This window comes from Centroberyx affinis, unplaced genomic scaffold, assembly GCF_046629955.1.
Source record: "Centroberyx affinis isolate AG114_WGS23_722 - 3 ecotype Tasmania unplaced genomic scaffold, CSIRO-AGI_Caff_v1 ptg003583l_1, whole genome shotgun sequence".
NCBI lineage: Eukaryota > Metazoa > Chordata > Actinopteri > Beryciformes > Berycidae > Centroberyx > Centroberyx affinis.
The window spans coordinates 73,189-89,299 of NW_027281509.1; the positions used below are offsets into that span (position 1 = coordinate 73,189).

General features: G+C 40.5%; 1 protein-coding gene across 1 annotated transcript; it reads left to right on the forward strand.

The window, feature by feature from the left end:
- The first annotated feature begins 65 nt into the window (after positions 1-65).
- Positions 66-14,908, forward strand: LOC139661681 (aminoacyl tRNA synthase complex-interacting multifunctional protein 1-like). The gene is made up of 7 exons (XM_071540211.1): positions 66-140; positions 4,062-4,192; positions 5,409-5,522; positions 6,895-7,056; positions 9,024-9,232; positions 11,789-11,957; positions 14,604-14,908. Coding segments are annotated over exons 1-7 (954 nt in total). The 5' UTR covers positions 66-138; the 3' UTR covers positions 14,771-14,908.
- The last annotated feature ends 1,203 nt before the right edge of the window (positions 14,909-16,111 follow it).

A 16,111-nucleotide genomic window follows, 5' to 3' on the forward strand; every position in this document is an offset into this window, starting at 1 on the left:
CCGCTGGGGCCTGAACAACTTGGTCTCCGGGTGGCTGCCTGACTGCCTGTCTGACAGCTGCAGCAGCTAACGTTAAGCTAGCAGGGCTAGCAGGTGTCAGCGCTCACTGAAACGTGTCTGTGGCTGTGGTAAGAGTCAATGTAAGTTTAAAAATCACTGTTTTATATCTTACTGCTTTAGCTAGCTAGTATAACTGTGTTTGAACCAAACAGTGGTACCTTCTAGGTATAATTAGCGCGGACTAACTGTAAGACGTTAGCCGAGTTATAAAGTTTTCTCTATCAGAAATATAGTTTACCAGTTATATGAGGGATGAACCGACTAGCTACCTTTGCTAACTCAATTTTAAACAGGATACTCATTGTTGAGCAAACTACTCCAAAATGTAATTAATGCTAGGTTTCATACTGATTGCTTCTTTATGAAAATAAGGTAACTGTTGTTTGACTACTGAATTTGTAGTAATCTGTAGTGATTTTGAAGTAATCTGTTGCTGAGTGATTTCATCAGTTGGCTTGTAATGTTTTATTATCTGTATGATGAAGGTTCAAAGTTTGAAAGTTTACTAACGTCCCCCGACGTTGACTGCAAGTATACACACACACACACACACACACACACACACACAAACTAGTGGAAAGTACAAACAAAAGAGCTACACTTGTCTATTTTTAAGGTGACTAGATGAAGCTCCAAATAATGGCAATGACGTCAGAATTTCTCAGCCTTATGATGCTTTCCATACACATAGTTTCAGTTATGTACCGTATGTAAATAAGTCCTATTAAGTTAATCATGACTGTAATCAGATGATAGTTTAAATACTACTCTGATTGGCTTTTTGTAATATAATTATGTATTTCAAGGATAATACGTCTTATGTCCGACACTGAGTGCCCAATTAGAAAATCTCCCCAAATTTTGTACCAGGTGGATGACTGTGTTTGAAGACATCTTTTCAGAATTTGGGGTATAGGTAGTCAGAGCTGCATTTTCTATTGGGTCACCTAAAAGTTTACTAACCTAATTTTTATTGGCCTACAGCCCACTGTGTTATTATTTTGCTTACAAATATGCTACCCCGATAAGTTTTGTTTTCTTCATTAGAAAATGAAGTGCACTAGTGCTTTGTAGGTCCAGAAACTTATGCATGTGGATGGATAATTAGTAAACACAGAAACAAATCTAAAGAGCCCTTGACAAGCGCAAGTTGCTTGCTATTGCCATTCTTGTGTAGCTATGGCTACTATCCAACTAAAATATCAATATCAGGATTCACAATTTGAACCTTGTGTTTGTATACAACCAACCTGGAAGACCAATCGTTGCACTAATATCATGCCAGGCCATAGTAATTCTTTCTTTCTAGATCTTTGCTTTATAAATTGATAGGTTGGTGTTCGTACACCAAAACCTAAACTCTGGGAAACTATGAGTGAAGTTTTTGTCGAACTCGAACCACTGCATTGTTCGCTATTTATGGCAAGGCATCTTATTGGTACCATTTGCATCTAACAGTTTATGAAGACTATAAATAGTTATCACTGTTGCCTTTTATATGTTACCTGACGAATTTCACAACGGATTATTAGGTGCTCGGGGGTGTTTGTTGATTTGTTTGTTCATCCATGCTGAACCGTTTTTGCAGTGTTTAGGGGAATTATGATAGGATATGCCCCAACCCACCACTCCACCTGAGCACCTAGAAAGCGCTATAGCACTTGTATTTTAATAAATTGACTGTGATTTTGGGCTTAACTGTCAGGCAGGCCTCTACTTTATCACATTAAAGTGCAAATATGAGGAAGGCTCTTGTGTGCTGAAAACCCCAGGCTTTATCTGGTGCTGAAAGCTGAACCTTATATTATCTTTTAAATTAAAGGCTGTACTGTGTAGGTCCTTTTAATACCTTCAGGTGGTGCTGGCATGCTTCACTGTTATTGCTCTGGCTGGCAGACAGGTAGGGAAGTATTCCCTCTCCTGTCTTTTTACTACGAGAACTTAACTGATCATGGCAACATGGAAGGGAGGTATACTTGGTAGCCTGGTAGGTTTGCTCACACACCACCATCATATTGGAGAAAGCTGGTGGTTAAATGTAACAGATTTACATATTTGATTTGAACTACAATGTCACAGTCTTCTGCTATTCTGTCATGAATAGTCCCCTAAGTAAATGCAAGGGGGAATCAGCAATGGCCGAACAGCTGCAGCAGAGCATGAACTATAAATATCCTGATGTCCATTCTATTATTATTGATTTGAAAACAGATTTAGACATTGCATATTTGCCTGTACCATTGTGAAGTGTGTGGCTAAGCCTATTTTTAGGAGATAGGCAGAATGGATGTTGTCAGATGCCTTCTGTCACTTGAGCACCAACTCTCCCCTGTCTACATTCCACATTAACATTATCAACTTTCTGGTAACATTGGCCAACTGCTAAGTTTATACAGTCACAAACCAGGAGATCAAACATTGACATTATAGTTTCCATACAGCCAAGACACAGTTAAATGAAGATGGATTGGAGCTAGAGGCTCAGTCTATGCCTTCTGAAATGGAAGTCAGTTGTGATTAGGGATGGGAGGATATAAGATTTTATCTTTTATCGCGATAAAAACACTCAAGATAATTTTATCTTGGTGAATTTCTATTATTGGGATAATCGTGAATATCCTCACATGAGCGTGAATATCCTCACGAGTGACTTGAAAAAGCTGTCTAGCTCACTAATGTACAGTCCTATTGATTTCCTGATTTATTTTGAACCATGTGAATGCTTGGATATCAGGTTGATAGGTAGATTATTTTTATGAATGGATTTTTTTCTCTCATTGTGATTATTTGTTTCTTAACAAAATGTAAGGTAAAGTGATTCCAGTATGTTTTAGTGCCATTTTAAGAGTTTTAAGCATATTTTAATGATTAGCGGGATAATACCATGAATCGCAATTATTTTGGCCAGGATTATCGTGACATGAAATTTTCGTATCGTCCCATGCCTAGTTGTGATGATTTCCCTCTGAAAGGCCTGCATCAGTCCTAAGTCATAATATCAGTTTAACGTTGTTGACACCTTTGGCTATTCTGTCTGCAATCCAAGGCAGAAATGACTTCTCTTCACGTCTGCATGCTGTGGGCCATACCTCAGCTCCAGGACCTATTTTCAGAGGTTATCCAAATGAGATCAGCCTTTTTGTGGCTCTTGTTATTACTCCACCACTGGTCCTGTTTAAATCAATTCAGTTTCTCGAAAAAACAATGCTTTGATCCTCGATATTATCAACTCCAGCTCTTTTGTGTTTCTAATTTCCTCATCCCCCAACATTTTGTTTTCATCTCAGGCCAGCTGTTGTTTTCCAGCGCCTCCCTATACTATGTGTAAGAACTTTTCTTCTCCATGCCTTAGTCTTGTTAAAATCCTTCTTTTCCTCTTTGTTAGAAGAAGTAATTTGCCAAGCTCAACATGTTAAAGGCACATTACACCAAACCCAAACTGGTGTCCAGCTGCATTTTGGTGGAGTGGCACGAGTGTCTGATTCCTTTTGAACTTAAGTCCTAAAACCAAACGCACACAATGTTGATGCCAAGTATGGTTTAAAGGATAAACTACTTGAATGTGATTTCACCACTTCTGCTTATTAAAGACGGATAGGAATGAAATGAACTTGATGGACAGTATATTTCATTTACTGTCAGATGGTTTGGCTCTTCTGCTGCATTCATTGGGGAATTTGGTTTGACCAACTTGACCTGGAATTTGTCAAGGCAATTTTGAGGTTTCCATGCACTGCTCTGAGAAGAAACAGCACTAACCTTTCGAATTTCCTGAGTGGGGAGCAGGGATTTGCTGATTTATTGTCTCATTTTTATGACGATCAACACATTTTCCTCTGATTATCTTCTCAGCATGCCTTGTGGACAGATGCCAGACTTCTTTCACTTTGGGCAGCCAGCCCAAAGTGTGACAGCATCATGAAAATTCCTTCAGCATATGCTTTATACCTATTGTATGAATGCCTCAAGTAGTGACAGCCATGTGTCTTTGCATCCATCAGGTTCCTAGCTCGGTCCTTGGTCAAGATGTCGAGTCACAATCCCTTGATGAGGTTGGAGCAGCGAGCGGCTGAGGCGGACCAGATCATCGAGTACCTCAAACAGCAAGTCCAGCTGCTGAAGGAGAAAGCCAGTAAGAGAGAGCACCAAACACTAAAACACAGACACATATAGAACAAGTTCCTCAGCCAAGGCATTTTAAGCACAGTCTTATACCAACTATAGATATTTTCGGCTCGTAATATAGTATTCTATTATAAATTTTAAACTTGTGCAACAAATTTTATCTTGACACTGTATCAACAGGCAAGACTTACAGGCCAAATCAGTATGTTAAAAGGGCTCATTCTATGTTCACGTGTAGTGAATGATAAATATCTGTACTGACCTTAGAGGTGATTTAATGTGTGGCTGAAGAACTGGCTACAGACATGATTAATAATCTTAGAATTTAAAGAGTGAAGTTCCAAAAGGACTGTATTTCACATTAGTAGGCCAGCAACATTATGAACCCTGTTCTTAACACGAACACACAGATTCTAATGCCTCCTGTAGACTATAATTAGATGGAAAACTGTTTCTTTTAGGCTTGAAAAAGAGTTTTAAAAATGGCACACTCTATCAGAGGTTTTACGCATAACTTGCTTTTGATTTGTGGAGAAACATTTCCTGAAACTAAGTGAGACAGCTGTGTATACCTCTGTCCAGTAGCCTGTCATTTTGATTTGTACTCAAGTATTTCTGAGTCATTTTCTGATCCAATAATGCACTATGCAATTACGGAGTCCTGTTTCAAAAGTCATTGTTGTCAGATAGGATAGAACATTGATCATGAATGTAAAACTGGGCAAATTTTTCAAATTACAGAGAGTTGGCCTATCATTGCCAAGTGTCAGTTGTTTTGGTTATGTGAGGAATACGTTTTTCAGGTTTGTCATAATACTCTGAAACACTGCTTTGGTTGTCTGTGATAGACATTTTGGTTAAAATCAAATGAGAATTCACCTCAAGATTGGCGATCAATACATCAACATATTGCCTGCTTCATTAACTTTTGTACCATGTTTATCCAATTGGCACAACACAGTGACACATTCTAGGCACAACATTAATTTCAATAGGCAACATATTTCAATAGACAACACGTTAATTACCGGGTGTGCAGCAGTCTTTGGACCAAAATATTGGTGCCACCAAATTATCTGCTGGTGCCACCAACTAAAAATGTTGGCGGCACCAGTGGAAAAAGTTAGCCTGGAGTCCTAAAACTTCCTGCTAGATGGTGAAATTTCATTTTTATGTAATGGTGCTGAGCGCTTTGAGTCTGACTGGAATTCGCCTTCATGCAGTTGTCCAGGCCAATGTCAGAGAAGAGAAGAAACTGATGGTGGAGAATGCCAAACTGAAGAATGACATTGAGGAACTGAAAAAGCAGCTGCTGGAGAAAGAGAAGAAGAGGGGAGGTATGTAGAGCCCGGTTCCCAGTAAAGACTTCCCTCGGAGAGCAAATGTGTCTTTGTCTTTAGAAAGACCTTGATGTTCTTAGCCAGTATATCTAGTTATAGAAGACGCTGTGTGTGCCTGACTTGGGAACATTAGATGTCAGTTGTTGCTCATTAGAGCATTGTTTGGTTTGTGCTATCAATGATAACATCTTTTGCATTCTCGCCTCAGCCTATTATAACCAGATCTATTTTGTTTTTTTATAAACAATCATAGCGATCCAAGAATACCCATTAGAGCGATGGGGACAGCATGTCTGTCAGCTATCGTGCCTCTGACATACTTTGACACTCAAGGGCAAACACAGCTCAGATCATTAACACACGTGTAATGTTTTCCAGAAAGAAGCTGTGGGGGGAAAAGAAAGGATTGGAAGAAATAATCAGTTTAACTTCTCAACATGTTTGTTTTGGAACACTCGAGGAATGCGTTCAAATACACACAAGATTTTGTTTTTCCACGTATCTAATTGTGATGTTTATTTTTGGGTTTCATTTCAATGACTTTAAGGTGCCATAAAATAGCTTAATCAAAGCATGGATAAGTATGAAGCTTTTTGAAGGGAATTTCAGTCGGCTTATTTCAGTCACTGATTTGTAATTGAGACGAGAAAAACAAACTATTGGATACAAGACTTTAAGGCCTTGAGAGATACCGTTTGTGCAACTAAGGAATGGAAACCGTGGCAATTGATGTTCAATCTGAAATTAGCCACATTGTCAGCAGTATTTTAAAGGTTAATGCAATGATGATTCCAAGGTAAACCTGAAAGGCCCCGATCTCAGGTCCTAACCTAGAATTAAGGTAATTAAAAGCATTATGGTGACAGTGGTGTGCCTGCAAACCAATGTTTGTCAGACATGGGCACTAGATTTTGTAGGAATACAAACATCAGGCGCCTCAAATGATGGGTTCTTTTTTTCTGGAGAGTTATTGAGGACATTGTTCCCTACTTTATGGCTCCATTTCCTTGTTTCCATCAACTTGGACACTGTGTCATTTTCCCATCAAAACTGTTTGCATCAGGAGACCAGTCCTCCCACTGGGTGTATAAATAAAACTCCCTCTGTATCATTTCAGTGAATTATGTTGCTGCAACCAACGTGAAAAGGGAGAACTACGAAGTAGTTTTCGGTCTGTATTTATAATGTAAATTGTCTCTTCGGCTGCAGAACTACTATGCTTGTTGCTTTCCTTCCTTTCACACAAGACATTTGGGAAACCAGGTGGCTATCAGTCACCAGAGATAGCAGGGAAAAGGGCAGACGATAACTATCATCCCCTATTAAATACCTCCTTTCTAATGACCTTTTCCCTGTGCCCTTCCTGTAGTGCGAGATGTGTCCATGCCATCAGGTGAGACGAGTGTTGAGTGCTGTTCGAAGCCCACTCCTCCTCAGCCCTCAGGCCCCGCCATCTCTGCCTCCCCTGCTGCCGCTGCCAAGAGCCCCCCTCCCAAAGATGAAGGCAAGAAGAAGAAACCAGAGAAAAAAGGTAATGGCACAGCAAAAATTGATGGGGAAAAAATATGGCCGAACACAAGGTTCTATTAGGAATCGTTACACGATTTCATGTCTATTACAATGTGCTTTAGAAACCGAAGCGAGGGCTCTTTAGATTTGTCATATAATGACAGTCATATCATCATATTTCATTTTCAATTTGTTAGCAGAATAAAAGTGGAGCCATTAAAAGTGAGAGCTGCTCACTTCTCAGTGTGGAGGGATTTATTTGGTCCTCTCTGAAATGTCTTTCCTTTTGGAACTTGAGCTCTCATTTAAGATCCAGTTTTTCCATCAGCATTTGGCTGGATGCAGCTCTCAGTGCTTTAAAAGCCATTTGACATTCTAACAGGTTCCTCCATCTGAATTTCTAATATCTGGCGATAATGGATGGAAGGCAGGGATATCTGCCTTGTGATGGATCCAAGTTTATACTTTGGGATTCAGTGGAAACATGATCACTGAAGCTTCGTTTGTTATGGGCCTAGTGAATGTTTTGATTGCTTTTATGAATTATAAGATACATCTTGTTTCTATGACAAGACGCATCCTTGTGCAATGTAACCAGTAATGAAAGCCTAGTCGGATTCTGATTTAATGTTGTTGTGTGGATCTGAGTTATCCTGAAGGTTATGCATATCTCCAAAGCAAAAATGAACTCTCCTATGTAATTGATATAGTGGTGGTGTTGTTAAAAAGCTGATTCCTTGAAATGTGTTTGAAATTCTGTGGCAGGGTTTTCCTTGTTTTTGTTAGAAAATGATCTTAAACGTAAAACAGTCAAACATTTTGTTCTGTTCTAACATTAAGCTATCTGGATTAATTACAGATCGGAAATAATAGTGCCTGGATTTACTCTATTTATGGGGTTATAATTCAGAGAGGGCAAACAAAAAGCTTTGAGACATTGACAAACTCATTGGTGTGTCTGGCATTTCTTAGGTCCAGATGTCAGAGAGCTGTAAATATGAGATCTTCTTCTTTCTCCTAATAGAGTGTTGATTAACTGTTTTAGTATGTGTAAAACTATGTGTTACTCCAGACTTTAATGTAGCTGTGTTCTCACCTCCTCCAGACAATCATCGCCTTTCAGCCTACAAACCCATCTGTAAGCTTAGCTGCGTACTGGTGATGTTGCACTGCTGTGCTGTCATCACAACAGGGCAAAGATTTCATAGTGGAGGAATGTTGAATAGCATCCAAAGGCGAGGATTGGAATTCTTATTCTTCAGAGCTGGTGTGGGCCAGACGAATGATTAAAGACTGTGTGATCATTTGATCAGTAGAATCCGCTGGAATCAGTGTCTGCAAGCAAACCAGCCCACTCAGTCAAAGGTACTTTGGCTCTGAGGGACAAGCATCTGTCATGTCACTGGATCATGTAGCATTCACCTTCAGCCAAAAGAGGGTATTGGTATTGTCATTTAATGAAGGATCTCTGGAAAGTTGTGGAAAACTAATTGTCCTATGTTTTTTTTTCTTGGAGTACATGCAGCGATCGCATAAAAGGCATGCCACCCTGGGGCCTGTCATTGGTGGGCTTTGATTTCATTTTTGGGAGGAAATTGAATCAGACAGCTGCCCAGCATAGTTTCCACACAGATTTTTTTTCAAATAGATCCCAATGGTTCCCCTTGGAAAGATACCATGTGGCTGAAATAATCTCAACGCCCAAATGTACATACAGTATGTGTCACAAAGCCCTTAGAGATGACTCTCTGCATCAAGCCTTGCTTTAAAGCTTAATGAATGACTACTGTCTGGCTTTCTCTCTGCTGAAAACACACAACACCAAAGCATATTTATATCAGAGTCTTTGTCTCACCTCATTCTGTCATCCACATAGAGCAGATGAAGTGAAAAGAAACAGAGAAATTATGATATTTGAGATTATTGAGGCTACATCCACTGCCTGTTTGTGTACGTGATTGTTATAACAAAAGCTCTCTTTGATTCCAGGAGGGGAGAAATCAGAGAAGAAGCAGGCAGCTCCCAGCCAGGAGGACGCCAAGGTGGATGTGTCTCGTCTGGACATGCGTGTTGGACGCATAGTCACAGCCCAGAAGCACCCGGATGCTGACTCACTGTATGTGGAGCAGGTCGACGTGGGAGAAGCTTCTCCCAGGACGGTTGTCAGCGGGCTGGTCAAGCACATACCTCTGGACCAGGTACAACACAACTTCAATAATCGGGGGTTTCCATTGGTCAAGGAGTTTCTGGAATATCATGTCATTTTTAGAGAACAGCGGTTATGTCAAGGAATTTGGTAAATTGGTGAACTGGTCACCTTATATTAATCTCCCAGAATGTATTTGGAGATTCATGCATACAGTACATTGATTTAGTTGGTGGTTGCCAGTTGTTATACTAAGTGGACACTTCACAGGGCAAGCTTGGTTTGCCAGGGTCAACTTGAAACGTTTAGAGCACCATTTTGTTCATGAAAATATAGCTCTGCTTGTAAATCATCTTTGTATGTAACAAAATACAAAAGCAATTACTTTTTCCCATAGGAAATTGAGTAACTTATATAATGAGGAATCCCTGAATGGCTCTGTTCGGCCCTTACGTGGAAACCAGACTGTTTATCCCCTTAAAACTTTTCTGAGCTGAATAACAGCACAAATATCCCAGGAATCAATTTTCATTTTTTAGGTCATGGAAAGTCTTGGAAAAGTAATCAAATTTCTCATTGGACCCATGCTGGAAAACCTGTGTAACTCTAAGCTCTGGAGGCCAACGCAATATAATTAGATGTCCAAAAGAGATGTAGCTAACGCCTATCTATGAGTGTGCCTGCTCTGTACAAGCTACTGTCATGCTGTATCTGTGGCAGCCTGGGTCAAAGAAAAGCCAAATCCACAGAATGTTTACGTGTTTTGCTCACACGCTCTGGCTAATGTCATCATCCACTTTCTAATTGTGCAGTAAAAAAACATGTTGTAATAACTTGTAATCAACAGTCATGGTTGGGAGAAAAAACACCCAAGAGCAACATGTGTGTTGTTACCATTTTTCCGCATATTGACTTCATTGTCACTTTGTTACTATGCCTGTAGCGACATGTAGTGTGTCTGGAGCAGAGTCTGCTCTCCATCAGAGTAACACAGGAGTCTAGCAGGTCTTGAGTGAAGCAGACCGGAGACTATAATGACCATTTGATTTTCATATTAGCTTTCTAACTTCTTGACCACAGACTGCATTTCAGAGTTGTTTTCACTAAAAGCACAAGCAGCACCGTATATGTTAATGGCTCACTAGGGTCTTATGAAGGATTTATTAGTCCATTTGAAGTGACTTAGTGTTTAGGTAGACTGGTGCTGATGGTTTTTGTTAGTAACAACACATTTTATGTAGGTGATTCGGGGATCTGCATGAAGCCTTGGTTTTCATTTGGCTTTCACATGGTTTTATGATTTGTCCCTGAAGCAAACTAATTTGTATGTTGAATGTTGCACCTATATGAAAAGCACCAGTTACTTTTATGGTCGACAGTATTTCTGAGTTTGTCTCTTCACAAGCCTAAACCAGGGAGCCTTTGTACATTATACTTGCATTTCTACATTATATGTATACAATGTATATCCTCTAAATGGAAGCATATGCCTGCTGGAGTCATGTATACTAAACACTGTGTGACTCTGCCAAAAAAAAAAAACTATAATACTGAAGAAGAAATATTTGGTGACAGCCAGTTTTTCTGTGTACACAGGCAAATATTAGACATTGGCCTATTAAATAAGCTAGATTGTTTGACAACGATGGCATTTTGTAGCATGGTCTAATTAAGTGCTCTCTGACTGTAGCTAGAAAGGCCAAGAATTCTTCCTAACACATTGCTCGTGAAGCTACCGCTGGTTTTTGGCTGCCTTTATCCATCCATTACATAGAGAGCCAATAAATACAAAATCTAATTCTTTTTTAACTGATTTCTTGTTTATATGAGCCATTATCCATTTCTGTCAAGCAAGAGTGAAACACGTGCAGGAATTGCATTATCAGTGTTAGGGCAATCCTCTTGGATGTCCAGAACATCACAATGAATATTGGGCACCCGTAAAGTAATACTAGTCTGAGAACGGGGCTAATTATAAAATGACTGTTAAGCAAGCTTTTATATGTACTGGTAGTTTCTCATCTTAAGTAGGAAAATCTGTTATGCAAGTACTGCTACAAGACATCCACATACTGTCCCTGGCTAGCCAGAACTGCCTAGAGATGAAAAATGAGTACTACCACCAAAGTCCCGACAAAGCAATCCATCATAACAACATGGGTGAATTCAGGATTATGGAGTTATTTCTAAAAGTATGATTATTTTCTGAGCTTTGGTATGTACCATCTCATGGAATGCTGGGTTCCTCTTCCTCTAAGCTTTTGATGGAAACCGCCTCTGGCCTTCTCCGAGTTTTGGTAACCCGCAGAGGTCTACAGGCTTAAAAGTCCCGTACTTTCCTGTTTACTCTCTTTGGTTTATGAAATGAGGCACACAAACCAGGACACAATAATTCAAAATGAGAAGATTGGACATGGCACCACTGTGTGAATTGGATTAAGAAAACCTCAATCCTCAATCCAGAAGTACAGACCACACCAGTTGAAGGTGTTTTTTATTTGCTATGATAAATAGTTTTTAACTTGTTTTTCTTCATGGTCTCTATTCTCTACGGTAAATGGGTTGCAAGATGATATTTCATCGTGTTCTTATCCCCCATCCCCCGCAGATGCAGAACCGCATGGCAGTGCTGCTGTGTAACCTGAAGCCCGCCAAGATGAGAGGTGTGGTGTCCCAGGCCATGGTCATGTGTGCCAGCTCGCCAGACAAGGTCGAGATCCTCGACCCCCCCAGTGGAGCAGTACCCGGAGACAGAGTTACGTTCCAGGAGTTCCCAGGTACTCTTACTGAATTACCTTACCCTCACCAATAGAAATGACTCTCAAAAGATTGAACCTGCAATAAGCAACATCAGACCAATCCTGAAACGAATGTGTGCTATGTGGAGATTTCATTGAGACATAATGGTATAAAAAAAATTCCACACACATGGGCCAGCTGTCTCTTTTTCTAAAGCTTGTTGTCAAATCCCGCACCGGAACGAAGCTCCTCCGGTCCCTTCAGTAGCTTTTTATTTTTTTTAAACTAACTCGCCACCTCAATCGCTGTTTAAAAGTGGCGCTGGCCCCCTCCTATTCCGGAAAAAAAATCTCGTAATGGTGGAATCGATGAAGTGAGCGAGTAAACTTGTTCAACTAGTAAACTTGCTACCTACCTCTTCACTTGTCATTGTGGGACATGTAACCTTCAGCAGGAGAAAGATCTGTCAAAGAGAGACTGGTAACCGGCAACACTTATCTGTAGGTATGGTTAGCTTAGCTTAGCTATTTCTATAACCCTCTAGTGGGCAGAAAATTGTGTTTATTGCAGCTTTAAGCATGTTTATGATCAGCCTAAAGACTCATGCAGCAGTCAGTGGCTTGTTAATAAATGTCAACAAGTTGAGCGTGTTGAAAGAATTCCACCAGCCTGGCATCCACAAAATGCCTCTGGAAATGAAGAGTGCCAATGAATCTTCTTGCTGCCAGAAAAAACATTAGACGTCAACATTCGTTCCTTTGAAGACAGCAGTCATGACGCCTTCTCAGACCCCACTGAAAGCTCTCATTAGAGGACTCCTCAGCTCTGTTTGGTGGTGGCTAAATGGCCTGTGACTGCTGGCTGACAGGCTAATCAACACTTACTGTTGGGAATGTGAACCTGCTCTTTTCTCATAGTCTACTATAGGAAATACGTCTATGGGAAAAATGAGACCATATGCACTCCATTCCCAACAAATTAACGTGTCACCTAAACAGTAAGAGAGTCAAGGCCATTCCTTTCAAATATTCCGAAAACACATATCTAATGAATGTGGCCTTAAGATCAATAACGTTAAAAACCATCCACAGTGTTACAGGGGAAACACACTGCCAATATGATTGTGATTTAGACCTCTCTTGTCCCAGAACTCATGTAAAAATATGGTCACAGTCGGCAAAGCAAAACACTTCGGATGACATGGTGAGGAGAGGTGTGGTCTTGTTAGAGTCATGTCTTCTTTTAAGAGAACAATAACCGAATTGGGAGTTCCCTCTGGAAATGTGGAATATGATGAGGGAGGCTCTGTGGTACGAGTACCCGCAGCTCAACTGCATCAGCCCAGGCTTTCATCTCTGCTCTACCCCTGTCCCCAGCCCCTCCTAAAGCTGTTTGTTTCATGAGGGTTCCCCTTGGCCAAAACCATTTTTTTATGGCTGTTACACACATTCAAAACAGCCTCACTGAAAACTTGGAGCACCAGAGAGCAGAGAAGCAGAGGACTAAAGCAAAGATGGGACTGGTTGATGGTTTTCCATGGCATTGAGTTGTTGTTGGTTTCTAACAACATGGTAATATGTAAAGATAGAAAAGAGTGCACACCCAAGCAGACGTGCCGGCCAAGGCAAAAACGAAATCCGTACAAAATAAAGTGTAGCCGTACACTCAACTCTCATTGCGTGACATTTTATTCAGAACACCATTGTTTTAGCCTTCATCAGGGTGTGGACAATATGGTGCCAACTGAGGTTGTTTTTAAAAGTTCATTCGCAATGGCAAATGAACGAGGGGTAAAGGACATTTCTCTCTCTCTCTCCCTGTCTTCCTCTGTCCCTGTGCCCACCACCGCCCATAGTGCAGAGTCAATTAGAGCCAATCCATCGCTGGTGTGAGTACATGGTTGTAATTACCCACGTTTCACCAGCTAATGGGACCCAGTATTGCTGCTCCAACTGAAGAGCGTGCCTAAGTTGCCCATCAAAACCTCCTTCACGCTTCTGATCAAAACTAATTGTTGCCACTCTTGTGTTGTAACTTGTGAGAAAGCATGGCCCTGGGAAATGAAACACATTTGTTTCTTCATACCCCAAGATGGTTGTGAAGAGAAGGAAAAAGTTGACACCCAACAGAAGCAAGCCAGCACCGGTTATGAATTCACACAAATGCCAGACAACATCAAAACAAAAGCCATCACGAAAGTCTGAGGGCCTCCCTTAATTATTTTCTCTGGATGGAGTGTTTTGAATAGGAAAGACTTTGTTTATATGTTTTGAATTAAAGTTGAGAAGAACAATAGTTTGTCCAGGGGCTTTTAGCCCCTTAAAATTGACTTTATTTTAAGATGTGTTTTGAAATGGCACAATTTTAAAAAGACATTGATGCTCTAATAAAGCATGATGGAAAGTCAGCCTATCCACAGTGTTTCCACAGTTTATTGGCCTCGGCATCAGCTCAAATGACACAGATAGGATCAGTGCATGTAGAATATGATAAAACCACAAGTTTGAGTCAGTAATGCAAGGAAATGACATATCACAAAAAGATTGAATGTGTATTTATGAGTATTCTCTAATTCCGCCCCTTAAATGTAAATATCAGTATTCGATCCAGAAATCCTGCATCCGTCAGGGCCTAACTGGGAACAGAGAAGGTTCTGATGGATCGAGCTGTCTTCGTCTTTGCAGGTGACCCGGACAAAGAGCTGAACCCCAAGAAGAAAGTGTGGGAGCAGGTTCAGCCAGATCTACGCACAGATAACCAGTGTGTTGCAACCTACAAGGGAGCTGCCTTTGAAGTCGCCGGCAAGGGAGTGTGCAAAGCCCAAACCATGAGCAACAGCGGAATCAAATAAAATAACAGAGCTGCTTGTTTACTTAGCAATCTTCTTCAGTGATGGTGGTTATGGTGTTGAGAAACAGGATGATGATGAATGGAAGTAAATGCTTTGAAGATGTTCAATAAAGGAGTTTGGAAGTTATCTTTAAAATGTGTCCTAAGAATCTGTCTTATAACAATAAGTTAAAATAGACATTGCCATGGTCTATAAAGGCAATGCATAGTTAATCAATACAGTTTTGTTTATGCTTCAATCTCCCTGCTTTGTCTCTTACCCTGTGACACATTAGCTTGATTGTGCTTTGATTTTGAGGTTCCAGCTCCACGTCTTGGTCTTGAGCGAGCATCCATTGGTTTCACTTCATCTAGTCTTGGGCATTTTAATGAGCAGGAGATGAAATGGGGATGTTGTACTACAAAGCCCAGAGAAAACAGATCAGGTTCTCAAGCACTTAGCAGGGACTATTCAGATGGTACTCAGCCCATGAACTCCAATCTCCTGGCTCACTGTCATTATCTCAATCTTGGCTCTGTGATGCCATTTGCTTTGTTTTGTTGTCCCTTTGAAACAAAAGTCTACCCACCCATCCCCCGGAAGTATCCGTCTGTGCAGAACAAACCGACTACTTTACACCAAAATCAAACTGATTTATACTACCTCAGCCTATAATGTTGTGTCAACAGTAATTAAGGCCGTCTACATTGCACAACATCTGTCATAGGTCAAAGCGGAGCATCGCACAGCCTTGTGCTTACTGCCCTAGCCTATGATTTTAAGTTCTAGCCCATAGCAACTTTTGTATATTCTTTGGTGCTCATGCTCAACCGCACATTTTTCTTGGATCTGTTTTTGTGATGAGGTTACTTAGGGTGATGGAGCAAAAAACATTGATTTATTGTCATGGAGCCTAAACCAAAAAATATTGTAGAAATATTTTTCTTCTGATGAAAATGTGGAGGAGGCCAATATGTTTTTGCTGTAGCATGTACACAGATGGAGTCCAACTATTGGTCAAATACCTGCATGATTGCCCTCCATCAGACAGTTTCCTTTTGGTGGTTATATGTTTGAAACTGATTTTATCTGTCCTTTCATGACCCCTATGAACCTTAAAGTCCACATCGACATTTGGAACAGGAAAACCTTCCATTTGGTCTAAATGAGCACAGACAACTTTGGTAATAGACCTCCACTAAAGCTTATTCTCACCTAAACCACAATGTTCTTTCTGGGTTTTCTGTGGCCACAAGGAGCATCACAGACCAAAAGAAATTTCACTCCAGGATATTTTGAGTCAAAGAGGATCGCAGACCACATTCCTAATTGATATTTCAGCTGCAACTGGCAGACTGGTAT

Coding starts and splice junctions, on each gene's coding strand:
- LOC139661681 (XM_071540211.1), top strand. Junction 7,057..9,023: donor GAAGAAACCAGAGAAAAAAG/GTAATGGCACAG, acceptor CTTTGATTCCAG/GAGGGGAGAAATCAGAGAAG. Junction 11,958..14,603: donor TACGTTCCAGGAGTTCCCAG/GTACTCTTACTG, acceptor TCGTCTTTGCAG/GTGACCCGGACAAAGAGCTG.